The sequence below is a fragment of the Chinchilla lanigera genome, unplaced genomic scaffold (genome assembly GCF_000276665.1).
Source record: "Chinchilla lanigera isolate Chin_1 unplaced genomic scaffold, ChiLan1.0 scaffold00062, whole genome shotgun sequence".
Taxonomy (NCBI): Eukaryota; Metazoa; Chordata; class Mammalia; order Rodentia; family Chinchillidae; genus Chinchilla; species Chinchilla lanigera.
In genome coordinates this window covers 6,549,070-6,574,103 of record NW_004955463.1, presented here as the reverse complement: position 1 = coordinate 6,574,103, position 25,034 = coordinate 6,549,070, and the positions used below count along the sequence as shown (strand labels likewise).

Here is a 25,034-nt window from a genome sequence, read left to right as displayed (position 1 = left end):
GGGGGATGTGGCGGCGCGGGCCCCGGGGTTCCGGTCCGGGTCGGGCGGAAGCTGGGTGCCCGGTAGCGCATTCCCGGTGCCGCAGCCTCTCGCGTTCTCTTGCAGGGAGCGCCAGGGGCGGCCGCGCTTTGCAGGCGCGTGCAGTCTTTGGGGGATGATTTACGTTCTTTAAAGCTCGCCTGTTTCTCTCTGCCACCCAGGCTTGTACTACTGGGGAAGTAAGATTGGGGGGTCTGCATCTGGCTCCTCGGTTTCCTACTCAGAACTGGGGTTCTGGTGAGGGCTTCACAGACAACAGCAGCAAGGCCCAGTAAAGGGTGGGTTTAAAACAAATGCAGTCCACTGGGAACATGAATTCGCTGTCTTCATGGCATTAAAAGAAAGAAGCAGCGATCCCATGTGTTTATGCAATCGTCTAACAAATACTTACTGTACTACTTGTTGGGACATGGGAGGTACTGGGGTGATCGAAGCCAGGTGCAGTTTCTGCCCTCAGTTGCTTACTGGCTAGAGAGGGACGTAAACACCAAGTGCAGCACTGCAACAACGATCATTGCTGGTAAGGGGGATAAGAATATGCCACTCCAGTATATGCCATTTTGACAAAGGGTTATTTTGAGCGGCAAGACATGAAACTGCAGTTACAGAAACTGCAGTTTCTGCTTTCCCCTCTGTCCAAAAGTAGAAACAACAGTGTATGTTTCCCATTGTAAACGATGTTAGGGTAAACCGAGGCACAGTTGAGACCCCGATACAGGCAGTTTAAGCAACTTTGGAGGATTGTATTGTAGCCCTGATGCAGCTGGGCCAAGGGTGAAAAGACCATTGGCCCCGAACAGGGGGCAAGAGCATGTTTTATAGGGTAGTTTAAGTAGGGGATGGGGGCATTGCCGAGGGGGGAGGTACACAAGTCGCTAGGTGATAGACAGGGCAGTGTTGGGTACAAGGGGTGCTGGCAGGCACAGCATGTCCCTTGTGGTTTTTCGTGGACACAGCTCTCTGCAGGTTGAGCTGTGTGGGGAAGCTGCCGGAAGCTGCTGGCTTGCTGTTGAAAGCAGCACTCTTGAAGGTGTGAATAACAGATTGACTTGGGGAGTTTTTCTCTCCTACCTGGGCTGGGGTCTAGTTTGCAGACCTGGCAAACAATAAACTTGTATTTGTTTTGTTTTTTACTTGTATTTGTTAAAAACAAAAAAATGGTAATGCAAATCTTCCCATTTGTAAATATTTCTGTTTTCCTGATTAGGAAGAGTAGAAATGCAAACAGTGTTAATCTGAGTGTGGATAAGCATTACTAAACTTTACCTTTCACTAACTTCCTTCATATATTTATCTTAGCAAAATTTATTGCCCCTTGAATAGACTCCTTCATGTAGTCACTTTTCCACCATGCACTGACCTTTGTTAAAGTGATACAGATGCTCTCAGGCCTACCCTCTTCTCTTTACTATGAAGTTTCATTTTGTATACAAAATAAACTTTTTATCCCCTTACTAATCTGTATTTTTGTCAGCTTAATTCACAGTCTGAAGCACTGAGTTTAACAGTGTAGAGAAGTTTTATCCGTTTTTACAGCTAGGAAAAATGGGTACATATATATAGTCCTATGAAGCCTTTGATTTGGATCTGCCAGGCAACATTTCTCCAAGAGACAACAGAGAGGTGAGTAGAAGTGATGAATGGATAACTAGGAGAAAGGAAAAGGCCATTGTGGGCATGGAGTGGTGTGTATGTGTTTCAATGGGGTGACTTTTAGCAACAAATGGAGCCAGGAGCTTTGTGTGTTGCAGAAGGAAAGTCAGTGGAATTGCTCAGGGTTGGGGTGGATCCTATTTAGGGTGCTGTTTTTCTCTAAGCAATGAAATATTTTCAAAGGATTTTGAAGATGGCAGGTAGAGGTGAGTGACAAAAGATTTGAATTTTTAAAGTTCTCATCAGACATAGGTAAACCGACATAAAGAACTTTGATGAATGAATGCTTAGAAATCATGTTTTTAGCATGGTTTAAAAAGATAGCTACTGGGAAGCTTAAGGCACTGTCCACTCTGCTTCCTTCCACTGTTTCCAGGGTTGAATTACAGTTTTTATTTTTTTTTTAAATCAGATCACTTCTTGAGGCATAATACCTCAAATAAATCTATAGGTATCTTGTGAGGAAAATTTTTTTCCTATTTAAGTTAGTGTAAAAAGTTCCATTATCACTTTCCTACACCATGAACACAGTGTGCTTTCACCTGAGGATTGTGGAGACAAAAAATGAAGTGCATTTGAATGTATGTCATGGAAATGTGTGTTTAGACAGAATTTGTGAACTACTAGCTCCCTCCCCTAAACCACTGAAGTGGTTTATACACATCCATCTCCCCAGCTGTCTTGAACAGAGTGGAGAGGTGCTGTGGTTTGAATGTGTTCCCCCAAGCATATGTTGGAGTTGAGTCCCACAGGGAGGTGTGTAGGTCATGAGAGCTCCACCCACAGGAGTGGCTTCAGGTTTGAGGCTACAAGTTTAATCTTTCTTGTTCTTTCTCAGTAATGTCAGGCCACATTATGATGCATAAGGTAGCCTTCACCAGCTGCAGACTCATGGTCTTAACTTCTCAGCTTTTTGTTTTGTTCTTTTATAAGTTACCCAGTCTGTAGTACTCTGTTACAGTAATACAAAATTAAGACAGTAGAATTCTTGGAAAAGTAAATGATTCCTTTTGAAATGTCACCATGATGCCTGGTCCTGTTTTGTGCCATAGCATTCCATGGAATTCCATCTCTCAGTAGTGAGAGACAGCTTATCAGTAGTGATGACTGTTGGTACAAAGTAATAGGTTCACATCTCCAGGCTTGTAGCTTGGCTTCTTGAGAAAAGATCATATTTAAGGAAGCTTTTTAAGATATAGCTTCCACAAACCCCAGAGGTTAAGTGGTAGTCACTAATTTCCTCTTGAATATAAATATGTTGGGAGTTATGGTTGTCCTTGATGGCATTAATGGGCAACTGGGATTGTTTATTTTGTGAGAAGGTTCTATAGTCTTTTGCTTCCATGGTCATAGAATCCTAGGTGATTGTGCTCATTTATTTATCCCAAGAGATTCCCTGTGTTTCTAGCAGGGAAACACCTTTTGAGATGCTGTCTAGGGACCAGCAACTTGAGATCTTAGAACAATGTCTCCCAATGTTGTATTTCAAAGATCACTTACAACAGAATTTGTTACGTTGCTTCTCAAGTTACTGGATTCCATTGCAGGTCTTCTGAATTAGAACTTTTGTGAGCAGAACCACATGCACCTCAAACAACTGCTATGCAAAATGAAGTTTGAAGATCATTTTCTGAAAAAAAGAATGTCAGAAGGTTTTTTGGGGGGGTATTGGGGATTGAACTCAGGGCCTTGTGCATGCTAAGCAAGTGCTCTACCACTGAGCTACATTGCTGGCCCAAGAAGGTTTTTTTCCAAATAGTTCTCAAAGTGAATACTAAACATTAATGTTATATTCTTTGAATGTTCTCTAAATATTGTTACATAAGGTGAATCCATGTTACCTTTTACAATTTCAACCAAAAGATAGCGTCTTAGTTGCCAAAATTCAGAGATAGGTGAGAGAGAGACTCCTTTTGATTACTGAGCAGCTGTTATATAGTTGGTTCTTTAAAACTTATCTGATGTTTATCCACAATTTGTAAACAGGGAATTATAAACTCTTACAGATCAAGCCAGAGAAAACTTAGAGATGTTTAAAAAATTTTTTTTATTGTGGAAAAATAGAAATACTGTATATAAAAGTAGTATAATGAACTCCTATGTACCATTAGCTACCTTCAATTCTCAACATGTGGCCAGTGGTTTATTTATGCTCCCCATCCATGTCCTGTCACCCTCATATTATTTCTTTCCTCACATTATTTTGGAGCAAATCCAAGACATAATTTAATCTTTAAAGGGAAGAGGCTGTTGCAGAAACTGTGATTCATAATTTGTCAATCAGAAGTGTCATGATTTGTGTACCGATGTCCCCCCAAAGCCTCATGCACTTTTATATGGGGATCTTTTGGAGGAAGCTGAGTCTAGAGTTTGTGATTTATGGTTCAATGCTGGGATTAAGGGTGTTGGGATTAAGGGTGGGTGATTGCTGGGTCAGTTCACAGACTGAATTGGTACTGCCCTAATCCCAGTAGACTGGATGAAGTATAAGGGACAGAAAGAGGCTTGTCTTGCTCTCACTTGTTGCTTTTGCTAACTCCTGTTACCATGAACTGTTGCCCCTCTGCCATCTGCCACTCTGCTTTGGAGCCAGCCAATTATGGACTGAAATCTCCACAGACTGTGAGCTAAATAAATCTTTCCTCCTTTAACTTTGGGTGTCAGGTATTTTGCCTCAGCAATGAGAGAAAGATAACTAAGAGAAGAAGCATAGGACAGAATTTAAGACATGTGATTGGTACGTGAAGTGTATGGGGTCTTGTAGGACTGAGCCTTTGTTTAACCTGTGGGATTTGACACTATCTTCCAATAAATAGTGTCAGAACTAAGTTGACTTATGATATTCAGTTGGTGTCCACCTGAGAATTGTTTGTTGTGTAGAGAAATAATTCTCAAAACATCTGGTCATAGAAGTGTTCTGGATTGTAAGTATTAGAGTAGAAAGGAGAAAAAAAACCCATTATTTCCTTTTACAGTCTCTTATCATTTAGATCTCATCTCTAACCATGGATTTTTAGAGAACCTTTCCAGGATATCTTACTTGTTATAACACTTATTTTCCTTTTTCAAATCACTTATTATTTATCCATTATGATACTGCTGGGTCTCTTTCTCATTAGAATGTAGATTAGTACAACTTTTCACATTTTGTTCATCACTGTGTAGACTGTACATGGCACACAATGGGATCGCTCTCCTTTTTTTTTTTTTGGTACCAGGAATTGAACTCACGACCTCAGGCTTACTAGGCAAGCACTTATGACACTGAGCTATATCCCCGGCCCACACAATGGGATCTCAAATAACTGTTTTCCTTTAGTGACCTCAACAGTGCAGAACCCTAGGGTCACTTTTTTCCTTCAGTCTTCCAGCACCAGTGCTGCTGTTACCCATTGTCTCTTTCTATCCACTACCACATCGCTATTCATCTGGCTTTTTTTTCTTTTTCACATGAGGTCACATTTTAGATTCTTTCCAGATCTTCTACTCCAGGTGCAAACATTAGTGTCCGAATAATTTGAACCTGGGCCACCTTCTTTGACATTTCTAATTTCCCTCTCTACATTATGTATTTCACTCCATTGCATTACAGATTATCTTCATATTTCTGATGTAACTCCCAAATGTACCTTAGCTTTGTACTTAAGATGTATATATCTAATATCTATACCTGGATGCCTAGCAGTCACTTCAAGCTTAACATGTGGAGAGCAGAATTCTATTTATGGTGTTCTGATCCTGGTAGGTCCCATCCCAATCCCTTACTTACACTCCTCCTCTGATGTACTTTGCTTTAGTTGTACTGCCTTTCTTTGCTTTCCTATTCCCCAAATTTTGTTTTACTCATAGTTGTATCCCCAGTGCCTAGCATAGCACCTGCGAGGTACTGCTGCGTGATGGTAGGTGCTCAATAATAAGGGTATTGGCTGAGTTAACGAATGACTGGTCTTCAAAACACAAAGCCAGGGCTTTTTTGCCTACCGTTCTCAGGCCATGAAAGCTGGTTCCTTTATTTCTCTACGGGATACTTCTTTCTCATCATTCAGGTCTCTTGCTTCAAAATTACTTCCTCAGCAAGGCCCTCCCACCATTTTCCTCCCAGTCTTTATTGTATTACCCTGTTATATAGCATTTCCTTCAGTACATTTATCACTACCCCAATACATTGCCTAACTTGTATGTCATTTGTCAATGTCAGCTCCCCAAATATAGGGACCTTGTCCATATTCTCTGTGCCTGAAACGATAAATGAATGAAAGAAACCCAGGCCTGTCAGACCTCAAAGCTCAGAGAACTGTTTTCTGTGGATGGTTCTTTATTTAGGCAGTATTTTCTCCTCTTGACATTTGTACATTCTCATAGCTTCCATGTGAAAGGAAGTATGTAAAGGTTCTGAGCTCTGAAACCACATAACATATTTCCCTGCTACCATTTGCCTCAATCTTCCCTGTACCAGTTGCCAGGGCCCTAGGCGAGGTGCTGAACAAAAATAGTTGAATAAAGGACGGTATCTTCCCTCGGGTAGGTTATTAAGGTTTTGGAAGTACGTAACTTGACTATACTTCCTAGATTTCACGTCCTGATGGTCCCAACCTCTCACACCGCAATATCTTCCCACTTAACTTTCCAGGCTCAAAGCCTAGATGCAAAGCTGCGAGCGCCTCTGGACCATCCCACGGCGCGCTTGCGTCGGGGCCTCGGTCCTGCCCACACGTTTAGGCCCCACCCAGCTCCCTGGCCCCGCCCCTAGACCGCGCGCCCGGGGCGGGGCCTACAGCAGCCACTCACGGCTGGCCACGCGCCGCAGCGAGAGTGACGTAAGAGTGGCGCAGAGACTGGCCCTGCGGCTGGCTGCAAATCTGCCCTCAGCAGTTCCTCTCCCGCTGGCGGTCTTCTGCTAGTGGCGCAGCGGTGCGAGAACTTCCGCGGCCTCGCGCGGGCCCGCGAGCGCCTAACTAATCGACGCGCACCGTCTTCACCGAGCGCCATGGCCCTGACAGGCGCGCCCGAGGCGGCCGGGCGCTGCCTGCTCCTCTGCCTGCTTGGGCTTCTGCTAATGGCGAGCCCTGCGCTGGGCTGGGACGACCCTGGTGAGTGCTCCCACTCGCCCCCTCCTGCCGCCTTCGGCCGTTTCCCGGATCGCCCCTCAGCCTGTACGCCGTAATTCCTCCTTTCCGTCCTCGCTGCGGGCCTTGTACCCTGCGTGGTACCTTTGCGCTTCCCAGTGGGACGGCGGGAGACCACTGTTCTCGCGTTTCCTTTCTTCCTCCCCTGGACTCTCAGGTGGTGTCCACCTCGGGCTACGGCGCTTATTCGCTACTCTGTCCACCTTCTCGGGCTAGCTCGGCGCTCGCGACACCCACCCGCGCCTCTTCGTTGTGTTGGCTGTCTCTTGGCATCGCCCCCGGCTGTTGTCATGGCTGCCTGTTGCTATGGCTCGCAGGTGCCAGGCCACCATTATTCAGTCTCTGAGTCACACCTAGCGGACAGGGCCGCAGATCTGGGAGGTTGGTTGGCAGAATCATAGACCCCGCTGTTGCTGCGAGCAGAGCTCCGGCGTCTAGTTCAGGTCCGGGCAGTGAAGTACGTCGCATCACACCAGCTTTTCCTTTGTTTTACGCCGTGCATTTGAATTAGATGTTTTTCTCTCTCATTTTTTTTTCGGCGATGATACGTAATAAGTGATTTCTAGGGATGAGGCTTTTTGTATAAATGTCATCAAAATGTAAGCAGTGACTTTCCGTCAATTAAAATGGTATCATTTTTGGTTTGGAAAAAAAAAAAAATGGTGAGGCATGGCAACCCGAGTAGTATTCCTTTTGTGAACCGGTTGGACATGCCAAGCTTTTGAATTTAAGCAACAGGTTTATTTCTGTTAGGTCCTATTTTCTTCTACCCGCTGAATGAGAGCAAAGGCGCTGTTTCAAGCACTTCACTTTGAGTAATCCATTTGATGAGAATGTTTTATTACCATAAAAAGCCACATTCACTTAGGTGCCTATATTTTCCTTGTATATTCCTAGAAATTACAAAAATGAGAGGCGATTAAAATTATAATTTAAAACCTGGAATGAAATATTAGTTGAACCCTAATTCTGCAAAAAGGAAGTTCACCGATGAAGAGTCTAGGGAATTATTAAAAGAAAAATAACCACATTTAAATTAAGGGCGAATCACTTCCTGTGGCTTTTTGTTCACCTACGCTGTAAAACTATTGTTCTGGAACAAAAAGCAACAAAATGTTTTGCAGAGTAATTGCACTTCGTTTGCTTCGAGGAACTGTTTTATCAAGATATTTTATTGAGATATGATTTGTCAAATCTTTTGATAAAGCAACTTCTTAACATTTTTTTGTCTTTGGGTGCGTTTACATTGTCTTAGGTAACAAAGCAGTAATTTGGCGGGGGCGGGGCACCATTCTAGAGAGATTACCTAAGATTTTCAGAATTCTTTATTGAACGTAGTCTTATATTTAAATCACTTTTCTGGGCATTGAGATTATAGCTATGAATGAAGAAGAGTGTCTTGCCTCTAAACAGCATGCCAAAGTAATGTGGACAGGATAAAGCAGGGTAAGGAAGGGGATGTGCAGACAGAAATAAAGACTTAAGTAAATATGCATTGGGCAGGGAGGTCACTGTTAACGTGACATTTGATTAGAAACCTGCAAAGAAAGAAGTAAGTGACTGTGACTATATTTTTAGAGGATCATCAGAGCTAGTTACTGTGTGGAAAACAAACTGAAAGGGATAGAGGGAAGGGCCAGTACATTCCAAGGGTGGTGGCCATTTGGCCTAGGGAAGAGGGAAGTGTAGTGGAGGTGGTGAATGGTCACACTCTTTTCTCACCAGTTGGGAAAGTGGAGTTCACAAGATACCCTGATGAATTACTGTAGGTGTGAAAGGAGGAGAGAAGACAAGAATTATTCCAAAGTTTTGTTTGTATTTTGTTTTGTTTTGTAGTGCTGGAGTCCACGCAGGGTCTCATGTAAAGCTAGGCAAGTGCTGTGCCACTGAGCTACATCCCCAGCCAAAGGTTAATGTTATTATTTTTTAAATGGTTCTGGGGGTTGAATCCAGGACCTTTGCACTGAACTACGTCCCCAGCCATTTTTATTTCTCCATTTGAAGACAGGATCTGGTGGATTTCAACTTGCAATCCTGCCTTTGCCTGCCTTAGTGTGCCACTGTGCCTGGCTTAACCCTAAGATTTTTTTTCAGCATCTGCAAGTGTGGAATTACCATGTCTTGAGATAGGAAAGAATGTTGGCAAATTGGGTTGAGCGGGGTTTAGTTTTGTTTATCTTAGATTTGAGATCCGAAAGTGGATTTTGGTTTATGAGACTGGAGTTCAGGGAATTCTCTGTGTTCCTTGACTGATGTAACTAGTGGCTTCGGAGCGTTGTACTCTTCCACCTTAAGGCTCTAGGGAAGAAAGATGCTGAGGGATTATGGTATGATACCCATGTGTATATACTTATTCTCAGTAATATTTCTCGTGCTTGGTTACCTACTATACATCAACTGCTCTGCCAGATAATATTAGTAAGTTATATCTAAACTTCACAACATATTTCAAGGTAAGGAAACTTGAAGGTAGGGAAACTTATGCACAGGTAAATTTAACGTCTTGACCAAAATCATATAGTAAGTTGGTGTAGCTAATTTGGATCAATGTTCTTTAACAATCTCTGTCCTATTAAAATAAGTTCAAATCATGATTATTCTTGTTACTTAGTTTATTAATACAGTTTGACTTTTTTTTTTTTTTTGATAGGGACTTCCTATATTGGCCAGGCTGCCCTGGACCTCTCAGTCTTGCTGCTTCAACATACTATGTATCTGGGTTTATGGACATGTGCCACCATGCGCAGCAGGAACATTTTCATTGTTAGTTTTTTATATATGAGGAGATAGATTAGGTTTATGTAATATATTTTATTTTGTCATTAGATATTTTGTATTTTTAGCCTATATGAATTATGTTTTTATATAAAGTGGTTTTTCTTCTAACTGCATGGTCAGTTATATTAGTGCCTTTTTTTTCCTTTTTTTGAGACAGGGTTTCACTGTACAGTTCAGGGTAGCCTTGAACTCACTTTGTAGCCCAGGCTGACCTTGAACTTGCAGTGATCTTCCTCCCTTGGCCTCCCAAGTGCTGGGATTACTGGCATGAACCATCACTCCTGGCTGCCATTTGTTAAAGTAGGCATCTTTTTTGAATTAAAAAGCCCATTTTATCTTATATTGAATTCCCACATATATCTGGTTTATTTCTAGACTTTATTTTATTCAACAGTCTGTTCCAATTCCATACTGCTTTGTTGATAGTAACTTTATTATTATTTTTTTGGTACCAAGAATCGAGCTCAGGACCTTGTGCTTGCCAGGCAGGTGCTTATGCCACTGAGCTATAACCCCGGACGGATAGTAACTTTATAGTAATTAACATACTCGTTTTCCAAAAAACTACCTATTTGTAGACATTAATTTTTCCATAGGATCTTTAATATAATTTCTTTCCAGTTCCAAAAACCCCTATTGGATTCCTGATTGAAAGTGCATCACATTTATTTAGGTTTATATTATCTTTATTTTTTTACATAGATTTTTTGAATGACCCTGTTTATTTTTAGACATTTTATTTATATACATCTATATGTGTTTTGTCACTAATTTGATTAAAATAGACTTTCTGTTTTTCTAACAGGATATTATAGGTATAGAAAATTTTGGTAATTGATAACGTGTAGAGTTGTTTTATCAAACAAAACAGGGTTGTATTTTGGAAAGTTCCCTTAGATTTATAAGTCTAGAAACTCTGCATAATAAAATAGTACCCTCTCTATTGTTTGTACCAAGTATAATAGACATGATTATATGACTACTCAGTCATTCTTGTCCTTGTTTACTTCCTAGAAAAGCCACAAACACCTTTTAGTACCATCTCTTCCAACTAGTCATTCTAGTCAGTCTACTGAAAGGCTTTTGGGGATGATATTTTAAATATACATGGTAAATTATGAGCCTTTATATGGTTTGTTTCAGCTCTACTTTGGGTTGACATTTCAGTGTAAATTTTAGACATCATAACAGGTCACCATTTAATCCTTTGATATTTACCTTTTTTTTTGAGATTTACCATTTTTTTAAAGGAACTTTTTCTCATATGGTAAAAATAAGATTGTACCAGACAAAATTAATCCAGATTTCTTAATATCAGGTAATTATCCATTCATCTTCAGGTAGCACAGTTGATATGAAAATGTCTTTTATAGCTATTTTCGTCAAACCAAGACCAGTCTAGTACTATGCATTGCATTTGGTTGTATTAACCCTAAAGTCTTAAAAATCTGGGACAGTCCATTACTTGCTGAAGAGGTTGGATAATTTTGCCTATCAAAGTAAAGTATCTACTTTATGGACCAATTTCCTATTTTCTCATGGTATTTCACATTTTTTTTTTGTTTTCTTTTGTCTTTTTAGAGACAGAGTTCAGGCTGGCCTTGAGCTCACTTTGTAGCCCAGGCAGGTTTCAAACTTGCAATGATCCTTCTGCCTCAGCCTCCCAAGTGCTGGAATTACATGTGTGCAACACCAAGCCTGGCTACTCCTTGGTGGTTTTTTGTTTTTTTGGACGGTAGTGGAGATTGAATCCAGGGAGCACTGAGCTGCATCCCTGGACCATTTTGAGACAACATCTCACTAAGCTGCCCAGGCTTGGTTTGAACTTGCTTGCAATCCTCCTGCCTCAGCTTCCCAAATAGCTGGGATTACACATGTGCATCACTATGCCTGGCCCATTCCCCTTGTATATTTGGTCAACTACATGTTAAATTCAAAGGCTAGATTAGATTCATAATAAATACTTTTGGGGAATACATCATAGAAGATGGTGTATGTCTTGGTTACTTTTCTCTTGTTGCTGGGACAAAATATGTGACACCCAAATTAAGGAAGGAAAGATTTTTTTGAGCTTACAGTTTGTGGAGGTTTCAGTCCATACTTGGCTGGCTCCAAGGCAGAGTGGCACATGGCAGAGGACAACAGTTCATGGTGGTGGAAGACAGCAGAAGCCACAAGAGCAAAATGGGAGGAGTGGCTACAAGCAATTTCTTTCTCTCCCTTACTTATGCAAACTGTGTGCCCCATGGCAGCTGTAGCACTCACACCCATAATCCCAGCATTGGATCGTGGATCAATCAAATATCTAGAAACCTGCCCCATGAGTGCTTGAGGATTTGGGGAGACATGCAGACACAAACCATAACGGTGTAATAATCAGTTTCTACCACATTAGCGATGGTAAGATTGACCACTGTGTTTAGTGGTCATATTCCCTTGTAAAGTTACATTTTCCAACTTACAGTTAGAAAGCAATCTGTGTAATGAATACTGATATCTATTGACCTAATGGTTTTACCATGATTTAATTCTTTGGGTCAATCACTTTTGCTCTGTTGCTCTTGTTTCCTCCTCCTTCCCTTCCTCTTTCCCTCTCCCTTTTTTGGCTTTTTTTTTGAGACAAGGTCTCCATATGCAATCCAGGCTGGCCTCCAACTGGCAGTCCCTCTACCTCAGCCTTTAGAGTGCTGTGATTGCAGGTATGTACCACCTCGATCAGCTGATCTTTAGGGGTTTTAAATGAAAACAAAATTTTTATCATTTCTTCTACATTTATTAGCTAGCATTCTTCAATACAGTTACAATTTCCCTATCATTGGAGGCTATTTCTGATTATATTCTTACTGGAAAATCAGAATAAACATTTAATTTTTAATCTTTAAGTACCTTCAAAATAAGGAAGTAGTTGTAAGCCACCTCAAATCATGATGGCAGGTGGATTTTTGACATTTACTTTGAGTATCATTATGAATTCTTAGATTTTATAAATTTCAGCATAATTTGCCCTACTTGCTGGTCAGTCTTTTGTTTTCAGTGTCTTTAAGAAACCCTTCTTCATCCCAGGATCATAAACATATTCTTGTGTACGTTCTTTTACTATTGTAATTGTAATACAATTTTTTTGTAAGTCTTAGAGTGTTTTTAATCATCAATTTTTGTACATAGTATGAGGTAAAAATCTAACTGCCCCTACTCATAGATAATCTATTGTCTCAATACTATTTTCTGACTACTTTTTCTAAGTTGAAATGACTCTGTAGTCATATTGAAAATTTTCGGGTACTTAGAAGTCTCTCTTTGAGTATAGTACTGGATTCCATTTTGTTAATCAGTATATCTAAGTCTGTGCCAGTACTAAACTGTTTACATTATTATAAATTAACTGTTTTGGTATCTGTGGCCTAGATTTCTTTTCTTTGTTGTTCTTGTTTCCTTTAAATAGTCATAGTAACTTTCCTATATTTATTCTTGTGTTTAAGTTTTAGAATCAATTTTTTAGGATTCAGAGCAGTGTTTTATTGGTATTTGGAGCAGGGTTTGTTTGGTGTTACAGGTTAATTTTGAGAAAAGAGTGGTTTATTGTATGATATTCCCATCCATGTATAGCATACAGTTTTCTCTTTTTTTTTTTTTTTTGGTTTTGGTTTTTCTCCGGTACCGGGAACCGAACTCATGACCTTGTGCTTGCCAGGCAGGTGCTTTTGCCGCTGAGCTAAATCCCCAGCCCCCAGTTTTCTCTTTATTCATTTTCCATTTTATATGTTTAGGTAATGTTTATAGTTTTTTGTAACAGTTCTGTCCATCCTCATGTATTTTATAATGTTTTGTTTGTTTGTTTTTTTTTTTGATTTTCTCCCGTACCGGGAACCGAACTCACGACCTTGCGCTTGCCAGGCAGGCGCTTTGCCGCTGAGCTAAATCCCCAGCCCCTCATGTATTTTATAAATAACCATTTTAGGGGGCTTATTGCTTTCCCTGCATTTTAAACTTTTTATCTTCTATTTTATTTTGACTTATGTTTTCTAATTTTTTTTTTCCTTGTTGGTGCTGGGGATTGAACCCAGGGCCTTGTAGGTGTGAAGCATGAACTTTAGTACTGAGCTACACCCTCACCCCTATATTTTTGTTTTTTCCCTACTAGTTTGTTTATGACCTACTTAAAAATAGTAAAAACAGGTAAGTCATAAACATTCCTTTTTGTTCCACAAATTTTTTTTTTAAAAAGAAACTAAAACCTGATGTTTACAAGACTGTTTTAGTTGGATTGACTTGACTTTAACTTTTGAAATTTGAGTGCCTTTGAGATTTGAATTCTCTATTTACCACATGCCCTGCCACTTCCTGCATATTCTATTGAGCCAGCTTTAGCCAATGATGTATTTTTTTTTTTTTTTTTTTTTTTTTTTGGTTTTTCTCCGGTACCGGGAACCGAACTCACGACCTTGGGCTTGCCAGGCAGGCGCTTTTGCCGCTGAGCTAAATCCCCAGCCCCCAATGATGTATTTTAAACGTTTGACTGGCACTATAAGGTTTTGAATTTGCAAGCCCAATTCTAAATTTGTTTTGATGTCCATCGAATACAAAGGCTATGTTTATTTTCTAATTAAATTAAAGCCTATTATTATATTATTTTATATACTTATATTTCTAGTCTGTCATATTTTGATGAGAAAAAGGCCTATAAATCTTTTTTTGGGAGAATGTGCCTTACTAATCTTAGTGGAATATATTAAGTTTTTTTAGGTAAAATATAAATGAGATTTGTGTCTGCTGACATAAAGAAATGTCCATAATGTATGATTAAGCAAAAAGTAGATAAAATTCACTGTATGATTTAACTTTTATGAAAATAAACAGTAATCATATTACCTGTTTGTGTAACTGCTGGGTTTGGTTCCCAGCATGTGTGTGTGTGTGTATAATTTTAAAAGGGTTAATAAAATGAATATCAGTACTGTATCTGTTTATATAATCGCCAGGCGAGCAAGAACAAGATTGATGAGAGATTCTTCTTACCAGGCTGTTAATTTTTGGTTATCACAGAAATGTGAAATTAGAGACAGTAGGTTTACCTTTCTTTAAAAAAAATTGTGAAACATATACTTACGGATGTTATGGCTTGAGTCTAGATGTCCCCCCAAAGCCTCATGTGGTCATAGGTGAGCTTTTCAGAAGGGGGCTGGATCCTAGAGTGTGTGACATGGGGATTGATTAATGGTGCAATGTTAACATTAAGGGTGTGAGTGCTACCTAGTCTGGATCAGATAAAAGGGACAGAAAGACCTTTGTAGCTTGCTTGCTTTTGCTGTCTTCTAACTGCCGTGAATGTTTCTCCTCTGTGATGCCTGTCTGTCATGCCACTCTGCCTTAGAGCTGGCCAACTATGAAACCTCAACAAACTGTGGGTCAAAATAAACTGTTCCTCCCTTAACTTTGAGTGTCAAGTATTTTGTCTCAGGAATAAGGAAAGTAACTAAGACAATGGATGAAGACATAAAATATATGCATATAGGGAGAGCTGAGTAATAGGACACTTGCCTAGGGTGCTTGAGGTGCTGGGTTTGATCCTTGGCATAAAAAATAATATGTGTATGTGTAGTTTAAAACAGAATAATAAAGCGAACATCAGTATATTCCCACCCAATTAAGAGAAAGATTAGAAGCATTCTGTGTGTTCCTTTGTAAGCACATGGCCTGTTTTTTTTTTTTTTTTGGCAACTCATAGAATCCTAGTCTTCAGAAATACCCAGACCTGAAAATATATCAAAGACACAAATTTTGTTTGTGTGTCTTTGGTGTGTTTTCAGGCCTGGGTATTTATTGCATCTTAGAAAGTATGACAACTCACGTCCTACAATGAGGTCTTTTCTTTAAATTATATTCCTGGGTTTACCCCACATGGTTTCTCTGTCCCTTTTTCCTGCAATGCTTGTTGGATTTTTGGACTTCCTGAACTGATCCTGTCATTTTCTTTTTGATACTATTTTTAATTTGTGAAAGAGTTCAAACATTTTTAATTTTCAAAATTGTAAAATATTTAAAATATTTAAACACAGAAGTACACAATGAACACCCATGTAATCACCCCAAGTTTTATTTAATCTTTGTTTTTATCATGTTTGCTACAAATTCCCCAACCTCATTTAATGAAACAGTAGGGATAGAAGAGCCTCCCTAGAGGTATTCATCTGCATTTGGTGTTTATTCATTCCTGTACATGTTTTTATATTACATACATTTATAAATGTTAATAATGTAAGTACTATTTTGCCTTTTCAGTTTACATAAAGTTATACTAAATATATTTTGGAACTTCTGTTTTGCTTAAAATGATTTTATCATTTACCCAGTTTGATACATGAGTTCTAATTCATTTTAACTGTTGTGGAATATATACCATTCCTGAATGTTAAGTTGCCTTTAAGAGACGGATAGATTTCTTAGTCATCTTCAAAGAGGAGAAAGAACATTTCATTTTGAACCTATTTTCTATGACAAAATTTGACAAAAATTGTTTAGGGTGACAAGGTATTTATGTTTGATGAGATGTTTACTGTCTTCCTCTATGTTCTTATTGTTTCAGACAGAATATTGTTGCGGGATGTAAAAGCTCTTACTCTGTACTATGACCGCTATACCACCTCCCGGAGGCTGGACCCTATCCCACAGTTGAAATGTGTTGGAGGCACAGCTGGTTGTGATTCCTACACTCCAAAAGTCATACAGTGTCAGAACAAAGGCTGGGATGGTTATGATGTACAGGTAATGTCTACTGGTACTATATCAGCAACAGTTTAAGTGTAATTTTTATTCAATAAATTGTTTATTGGGATATTAATATTTTCATTGTAAAATATATAATAGATCAACCATTTTTCCCATAGAGGAAACATTCTTTAAAAGAAGTCAACTGATTTCAGAGCCTAGAAGTAGTCATTGTAGTTTTGTACTGGATCTTCCTTCTACTACATTAGTAAATTTTCATTAAATAGAAAATAGATTGTTAATAGGGTTGGAGGTTTGAGAGGGAAGTGAGCATTGATTCCTAGTGTGTTTAAGATTTCTTTTTGGGTGATGAAAACATTGTAAAATTGGTTGTGTTGATGGTTGCCTAACTGAATGTACCAAAAACCACTGAAGTCTGTAAATTTTATGTCTCGATAAAGCTGTTATAAAAATGTAAAATAGTATATCTAATTTTTGAGAGAGGAAGATAATTGGTACATGCATAACAGAAAGGCAATAAAATCACTTAATTCAGTTTAGCTCATATCTGTTTATCATTAAGAAAGAGCCAGGTGTGGTGGCACACGCTAATAATCACAGCCCTTGGGAGGCTGAGGTAGGAGGACCACTGTGCGTTCATGACCAGCTTGGGCTACATAGTGAGCCTCTGTCTCATAAAAATCTAAAGACTGTAAATAAATATTAAGAAAGCATTTTACCTGCTTAGAAGTAAACTTGAACTTACGTATTTACTTATTTTTTGGTGGTGTTGGGGTTTGAACCCAGGGCCTTGCACATTCTTAGCATGTGCTCTGCCGTTGAGCTATACTCTTTTTTTTTGTTTTTTCTCGGTACTGGGAACCGAACTCACGACCTTGCGCTTGCCAGGCAGGCGCTTTTGCCACTGAGCTAAATCCCCAGCCCCTGAGCTATACTCTTATTTTTCTAGGGTGGAAGTTTTTAAGGCTACCATGGAGTCTTGTTACATTTTTCTAAATACCTTTCAAAAAAAAATTAAAGAGGATTATATAGGGTTGGATCCTGTAAAGTTAGTCCATAGTTTATAAAAATTTGAATGGAAAGTTTTTTTTTTCAGAAAATGTTATCTCCAGTGCTATATATAGCTACCATATTTTCATATATGATGCTGATCTTTAAAATATTTCTCTTTTTAAAGAAAGCACCTTGAATGCTGGTGGCAAAAAGTTGACATTTTAAAAATTTGCTCACATTTCATTATGGAATACATAATACATAGAAAAGGACATATAACATGTACATATAGGGGATAAAGAGAATACTCTGTACCCACTACTACCCAGCTTAAGAGAAAAACACTAGGGAACCAAGAGATGGAGGGAGAGAGGACAAGAGGATGAAGAAAGAATTAAGATGTGTTACATACATATTACTTCTTGATGAGTGTAATTTTTATCTACTGCAAGCATGTACTATTAAAATTTTTTTTAAACATACACCACCAGTATCACCTTAATCTCTGAAGCCCTAGTTTACCTTCCCCAGCACATAGCTTAGTATCCTGAGTTTTGTTCATTATCCCCTTCTTTCATTTTGCAGTTTTATAATATACTCCAAGTAACAAAATAGTGAAAAAAATCTTGTGGTTATCAGAACCTATTTCTACTTTTTTCACAGTGGGAGTGTAAGACCGATTTGGATATTGCATACAGATTTGGAAAAACTGTGGTGAGCTGTGAAGGCTATGACTCCTCTGAAGACCAGTATGTACTTAGAGGTTCCTGTGGCTTGGAGTATCAGTTAGATTATACGGAGATTGGCCTGAAGAAATTGAAAGACTCTGGGAAACAACAGGGCTTCTCTTTCTCTGATTATTATTATAAGCTATACTCTGCAGATGCCTGTGCCACTGGTGGATTGGTTACCATCGGAGTGCTGCTAACTATTGCCTTTGTAGTTTATAAGTTGTTTCTTAGTGATGGGCAGCATTCACCTCCACCATACTCTGAGTATCCTCCGTATTCCCAGCATCACCAGAGGTTCACCAACTCGGCAGGAGCCCCTCCCCCAGGCTTTAAGTCTGAATTCACAGGTGGGTTTCCCTTCTCAATAGTTGTCAGTAGAGTGGGTGTGAGCTAATGAGTCTTGAACTTCCTTCTGAAAAAGAGGATGGTTGCATTGGGAAATCAAAGTAGATTTGTCTTATTTTTTTACTTTCAATTTCTTTTACCTCTTCTGTTTTTTTATAAGAATATGTGATGATTACTATTTTTAGCATGCCTGATTAATTATAAATCATCTTCATCAGTGAAACTTGATCAGATTTGTTAGTGAGCATTTCCTTTGACCCCTGAATCAGACTTTACATTATACACAGTAATTAAATTATTAAGTATTGTAGATCTTAACAGAAAGGGTAAAACAAGTTCCCAGAATAAAACATGGGAGAACATTTGCCATGATCTTAGGAGAGACAAAGATTCCTTAAACAGAACACAAAAAGTACTAGTCATAAAATTAAAGATGGACACATGAGACTTTATTTAAATTAAGAGCATCTATTTATTAAGACTATTAAGAGAATGAAAAGGCAAGCCACAGACTGGAGAGAAAGTATTTGTAAAACATATGTCCAGCAAAAGACTTACGTCTACAATATATATAGTCCTTCCATGAATTTGAGAAAAGACCCCATTTAAATAGTGGACAGAGGACACAAAGCCATTTTATAGTAAAAGGATATCCAGATGGCCAATAGAACTATGAAAAAGTGCTAACATTTGTCTTCAGGGAAATGCAGAGTAAAACCACAAGGAGATTTTTTTCTTTAAAGGGAGGTTATTTTTAACCACCAAAAAACCAGTGTTTATACTAACATAAAATGAGTATTAAGAATTCACAAAGATAAAAGATAACTGGAGCTTCTATACTTTGTCTTTAGGAGTTAAAGTGGCAAAACACTTTGGAAAACTGTCAGGCTGTACTATAACCAAACATATCTAGCCCATGTTTCTATTCCTAGGTATTTACCTAAGAGAAGTGAAGGCATTTGTGCACAAAAAAGTGCTTAAGAATGTTCGTAGTAATTTTATTAATATAAACAAAAATAGGAAATAGACTAATGATTAGAATGAGGCAAATTGTGAGTTGTTCACATGGTGGACTTCTACACATGAGTTAAAAAACAACTGATAGGTGCAGCAGTAGGATTGACTTTCATAGACATACTGCTGTGGCAGACACAAAGTAATACATAGTCAGTGATTGTATTTATGAAAAGATTGGTAACGGACAGACCTGAAGTATGGTGAGAGAAGTCAGAGAACTTACCTTAGATACAAGTAGGTATCTACTGCGGAGTTGTAATAGTTCAAGAATGCCAGAATCACAGCAATAAGCTGTGGGTGGTGGTTAAATATGTACAAATTTATGGTGCCATGCAGGTAAGATTAGCATATTTTCCTATAAAGATTAGTAAATTTACAAAAGCTTTCTCTGAGCAGAACTTTTTTTTAGTTGTTTCAAGAGTGTACTGCTCAGGTATCAAAAATAAATACCTAGCTCCTGTAACAGCAAATGGGCTGAATTCCACAGAAGACCGAAGGACTCTAGGGCAAGCAGAATTTATTAATTTTAGGCCAGTTACCACACATCCCCCGACTAGCAGTTCAGGAACGTGGAGCCCCTGCCTGCCTTTGTTTCCACCTTATATACAGTTTTGGTTTCCGTAGTAGCAGATTGGAATGTTGTAGCCCTGGCCAGGTGTTGTTTTCCTTGTGCTATATGACTGGGTCAGGCCCTGGTCATGAGCCCAACCACAATGATGTATACTTTTTGTATTCTGTTCTGTATGTCCCCCTTTAGATAACCATACATTTCCTTTATGGTTACAGTGTTTATCTAGGGCCAGGAAAACGATGAAACAACCCAGGCAATGTCACAGGTAGTTATCTGGGCCCTGGTGTTCTTTGTCTTTGGAGAAGCATTCCAGGGCAAAATCAGGACTGCAAAGTTAACTTTTTACAACCCCTGCAGGATGTTTCTCAAGACACATTTTGAGGCTTGCATTAAGACTAGAATTGTTTTATCTTAAAATGATATGCTAAGAGTCGCCATCCCCTACACTCCTTTTTTCATCAGGAAAAAAAGAAAGCTCTCACCTGGAGCCCTCAAAGACAGTCAAGATGGAGAAGGGAAAAAATTGAAAAGTGAGGTCATCTTCTGGTAGCTTATCTTGAGCAGGGGAAATATAATCTTACAGGGAGACTCTCCTCCCATTTCCCAAAATTCATCCCTCTTTCCCCTTCTCCATGGGAAATGTGTTATGAGTTTTAAGCCAGTATTTTACAAATGTCCTTTATGGATACAGCTTGTTTATAAGTTGAGAGCTGAGTATTATTAATAAGTAGTACAATGCAGATGAAATAATTGAAATGTCAAATTTTGAAGGTTATTATGTCAGTGAAGACACTTAACCTTATAAATCACTTTTATTTTAAGGACCACAGAACACTGGCCATCGTGCAGCTTCTGGTTTTGGCAGTGCTTTTGCAGGACAACAAAGATGTGAAAATTCAGGACCAGGGTTCTGGACTGGCATGGGAGCTGGAGGACTATTAGGATATTTGTTTGGCAGCAATAGGTAGGCTTTGTGTGGATCTCATTTGCTCTTTGTTTCAGCTTTTCCTTCAAGGCTTTTTTGTTTTGCTTATAATTTTATGGCATTTGCTTTTATTAAGGAAAATAAATTATGTTGATATTTTCCTGTTAAATAAGATAAGTTTGGGATTTTTTAATCAATAACAATATTATTTTCCTTCATTGTAGTTCCTGTGTCATCCTCATAAATATTATGAAATAGGAAAAGACGGTTTACTTGACATCTGAGAACATGGAGAAGGCAGAAAAGGAGATATTTGGGAGGAACTATCAGCAGTCTAGTTTGGGAGGAAAGTGATAGAATAAGCCTGGAAAGAGCTTGAGGCCAGATTTTAGAATGCCTTGAGTATTAATGGTAGTTTAAGTTTAGATTTTTCTTGTGTATGAATTAAAAAAGGAAAAACAAGCTGATCCAAGACTTGGGAGGCTTAAGCAGGAAGACTGCTGCAAGTTTGAGGTCAGACTGGGCTACATAGTAACTTCAAGGCCAGCCTGAAGTATATAGCAAGACCCTGTCTCAAAAAACAAAACAAAACATTTACTTTCTCTTACTGTCTTGCCCCAAAGCAGTGACTGTAACATTAGCAGAAATTTATTTCATGTTAACCTTGATTTACTTAATATTCTGGGAAAAATACTTGATAATGATGTTTTTTTTTTATGGTGTAGGAACAGAAAGGTAATTAAAACTTACAGTCACAAGAAAGATGCCTAACCCACTTTTATGTCTTTAAAGGGCAGCAACACCATTTTCAGACTCGTGGTACCACCCTTCCTATCCTCCTCCGTACACTAGCACATGGAACAGTCGTGCTTACTCAGCACCTCGGGGAAACCTAGGGGGCTATTCGGCATGTTCAGACTCAGAGATGAAAACCAGAACAGCGTCAGGTAAGAGCAAAAATATAGATGTTCCCACTGTGTAGTAGGAAAGTTCACAAATAGTTTTAGAATTTAAAAGATGGCTGTATGTTTAACATTTATGATTAGAACAGATTAGAGCATAATTCAGATCCAGACATTGTTATTTTTATTAGTACATGTTTGCAGTATGTAATTGACTGCATTCCTTGTGGGGAATTGGTACGTTGGTACATGTACATAATCTGTCCTCTTATTTGTAAACATTCTTTAAAAATCAGAGTTGGTTTAGGCTTAGCCTTACCACTGAGGTTTTAATTTAAGCCCTTCTAGGAGTTAGTTTTTACAAATGTTTAATTCTATGATCTGTAGGGATCCTTTAAGCTCAAAAACAATATTTTTAAGTAGAAGCTTAACTTTTCAAATTCAGGAAAATTAAAAAATACATGGAGGTATATTTTAAATAATCATCAGAAATATTATAATGTTTACTACAAAGGGTGAAGAGAATGCTTTGTAAGAAGCAAAGATATAAAAAATGATAACTGCTGGAGTGAAATATCCAGCTAATCATTGGAAATGGAAGGTGGTCCTGAGGCATTTGTATGTTGCTGTGGATTAGGTTTATCTCTTTCAGGAGGAATAATCTATAGAACAATGAATAATTCTTGAGATGAATAAAAGATATATTTACATATATTTAAAAATATAAGAGTAGAATTCTTATCGTGCTGATTTGGATATGAATTAACATAATCACTTTGAGAAACTGATACTACCTACTAAAATTGAACTAACAACATCTAGGCCCCTATGGTTTTACTCTCAAAGATGGTTGTGTCTCCATATTGTGTTGTATTCTTGGTTCCATTAACCATCAGGGATACAAAAATCTGTAAAAGTTCAAGTCCCTTATGAAAATGACAGTATTTGCATATAACCTAAGAATATCCTCTTACATGTATTAAATCATCTCTAGATTACTTAAAATACCTAGTATAGAGTAACTACTATGTAAATACATGCTACATTGTATTGTTTATTGTTTAGGGAATAATGACAAGGGAAAAAGTCGGTACATGTTCAGTACAAATGTAATTTTTTTGGAAATATTTTCAAACCGCAGTTCTTTGAATCCATACATATGGAACCCATTGATAGAAGGGGCCACTGTACCTAGAATAGAAATATATGTACTTGTACACTGGTAGGTAAGCACAAAAATGTTGATAGCATTCCTATTCATGCCTGTCAGTTTGGTATGTGGGTGGATATCTAAGTATACTGACCATTGCAGCTCCATGCTCCCAGTGTTAGCTTTTCAGTTGCTGGGACCAAATGCCTGATACTCACAACTTAAAGGAGAGGTTTAATTTGCCTCCTGATTAGAGGAAATTTAGTGCATGGTTGGCTGGCTGTAGGGAAGAAACGTCATGGCAAAAGGGTATAGCAAAGCAAAGATGTTAAGTTCACAGTGGCCAAGAAGCAGAGCAAGGAAGCAGGACCAGAGAAGAGGTGATGGAGCAGGTACAGTGGCCAAGGTCATGCCTTCGTGACTCACCTTGACACACCCAGAAGTGTGCTTTACTAATATCCTCTGCTGCTCCTAAGCCAGTCACATTGAAACAAGGAAGCCTAACCGCCATGCTTCCTCTGTCCCCGTTCTTCTGTTTACCATTGGAGTTGTAGAGGTGATGAGGCATGGCTTATGCTCCTTTGGCCTTTCTGTTAATTGGCTTAGACCCTTTGAATGTTAGCTATCTCACATTGGCTTGCCACTGAAGACATCTTCTTTGGTTTCCTTTTTTTTAATGGTACCAGGAATTGAACTCAGGTCCTTGCACTTACCAGACAGGCTCTGTGCCACTGAGCTATACCCCTGGCCCTTTGGTTTCCTTACTAAGCATTATTCATAGCAAATATGTGTGAATTCATTGAGCTTGATGATGGGGAAGGTTGTTGTGGGAGGTGCTACAATGTCCTGCATAGTCTTGTACACTTAATAGCTCATTTTCACCTTCCTTCATCTCTTATTCATTTGCTAATAATAAACATGCATTACTTTTGTAATTTTATATAAATAATTTTAATTTATTTTAAAAAGCTAATACAAATTTTACTCTTCTCATTCTAGGCTATGGTGGTACTAGACGACGATAAAGAAAGTTGAAGTTGAACACTGGAAGCAAAGTTTCTGAGTTTTCATCACTTTCTCTTTAAAAAAAGTGCTACCTGCTAACAACTGGGGAAGGGAAATATTCAAAAATCTGTGGTGTTTTGTCCTGTGCAGCTTTTTTGTATTTTATTATTTGTGGCTAAGAGTTGGTATATGACAAAATGCTTATTTATGATATATTAGTATAACACACAGGTGTATAGTGAAGTTTTTGAAAGTGATGATTTCTGTGGAATGCTAAAAATTTATTATTTGCTTATAAAACTTGTGAAACCACTGTAAACATTACTAATGAAAAAGTCATACCAGTAGAAACTGGTAAAGAAAATATCAGTCTTTTGTGGTTTTAGTGGATGAGTCTTTACCTCATAGAAACAGTAATCTATTTGGTATTACGTTATTGTTCAAATGTTTGTGTTTGGTATTCTTCAAATATTTAAACCAAGCTTTGGACTACTAATTATGCTAATTTGTAGGTTCTGATGACTTCTGAGCTCTGGAGCTCTGAGTCCTTTAGTGGTGGTAGGCTTCTGGTAAGTGAGAATTACCTTTCATAAGTAAAGGTAGAAAATGAGCACCTATTAAAGAAATAAACACCTAGAAGGTTGTGAATGATTGTGTGCTGACAAATACTTGAAACTTCCCTGTTTCTTCAGTTCCTGTAGTGGTTGATACATTGTGTCAACTTGAGGTTTAGAAATATCACTAAGTAACTCAGCAGGGGGCCAAGGTTCTCACTTTATAAACATCCAGAGCCTGTGTAAGAGGAGGGCAGGGAGATGGTGTGAGTGTTACACTCATGAGGGCAGGTAGCCTGCATACAATATAAGGGAGGAATAGATGCTTGCTCTCCCTTTTGCTCTTGTTGCTTTTGCTGTCTTTTGCCTCCTTGAACTGTTGCCCCTGTGCCATGCCTCCCTGCGTTGGAGCCCCCAAGTATGGTTTGAAACCTCCACAAACTGAGATAAGTGAACCTTACCTTCCTTAATTTTGGGTGTCAGGTATTTTGTTTCAGCAATGAGAAAAATTACCAAGAC

The 25,034-nt window shown here is 38.6% G+C and overlaps 1 protein-coding gene and 1 long non-coding RNA gene across 2 annotated transcripts; one reads left to right on the top strand and one right to left on the bottom strand.

The window, feature by feature from the left end:
* Positions 1-3,155: 3,155 nt before the first annotated feature.
* Positions 3,156-7,668, bottom strand: LOC106150069. Its single transcript, XR_001236651.1, has 2 exons — positions 6,903-7,668; positions 3,156-3,322 (listed from the first exon to the last, which is right to left on the bottom strand). It is a non-coding gene; the product is annotated as an uncharacterized LOC106150069 (long non-coding RNA).
* Positions 6,515-24,609, top strand: Saraf (store-operated calcium entry-associated regulatory factor). The gene is made up of 6 exons (XM_005398364.2): positions 6,515-6,782; positions 16,180-16,358; positions 17,979-18,393; positions 20,802-20,943; positions 21,697-21,851; positions 23,956-24,609. Exons 1-6 carry the CDS (start codon positions 6,680-6,682, stop codon positions 23,979-23,981), a joined length of 1,020 nt encoding a protein of 339 aa, XP_005398421.1. The 5' UTR covers positions 6,515-6,679; the 3' UTR covers positions 23,982-24,609.
* Positions 24,610-25,034: the final 425 nt, after the last annotated feature.

What these genes read in the sequence shown, in the direction of transcription:
- Saraf (XM_005398364.2), top strand. Translation starts at nt 6,680, where the DNA reads ATGGCCCTGACAGGCGCGCCCGAGGCGGCCGGGCGCTGCCTGCTCCTC. An exon ending in GGGATGGTTATGATGTACAG is followed by an intron (nt 16,359 to 17,978) that starts GTAATGTCTACT and finishes CTTTTTTCACAG; the next exon opens with TGGGAGTGTAAGACCGATTT. An exon ending in CTTTAAGTCTGAATTCACAG is followed by an intron (nt 18,394 to 20,801) that starts GTGGGTTTCCCT and finishes TTTTATTTTAAG; the next exon opens with GACCACAGAACACTGGCCAT.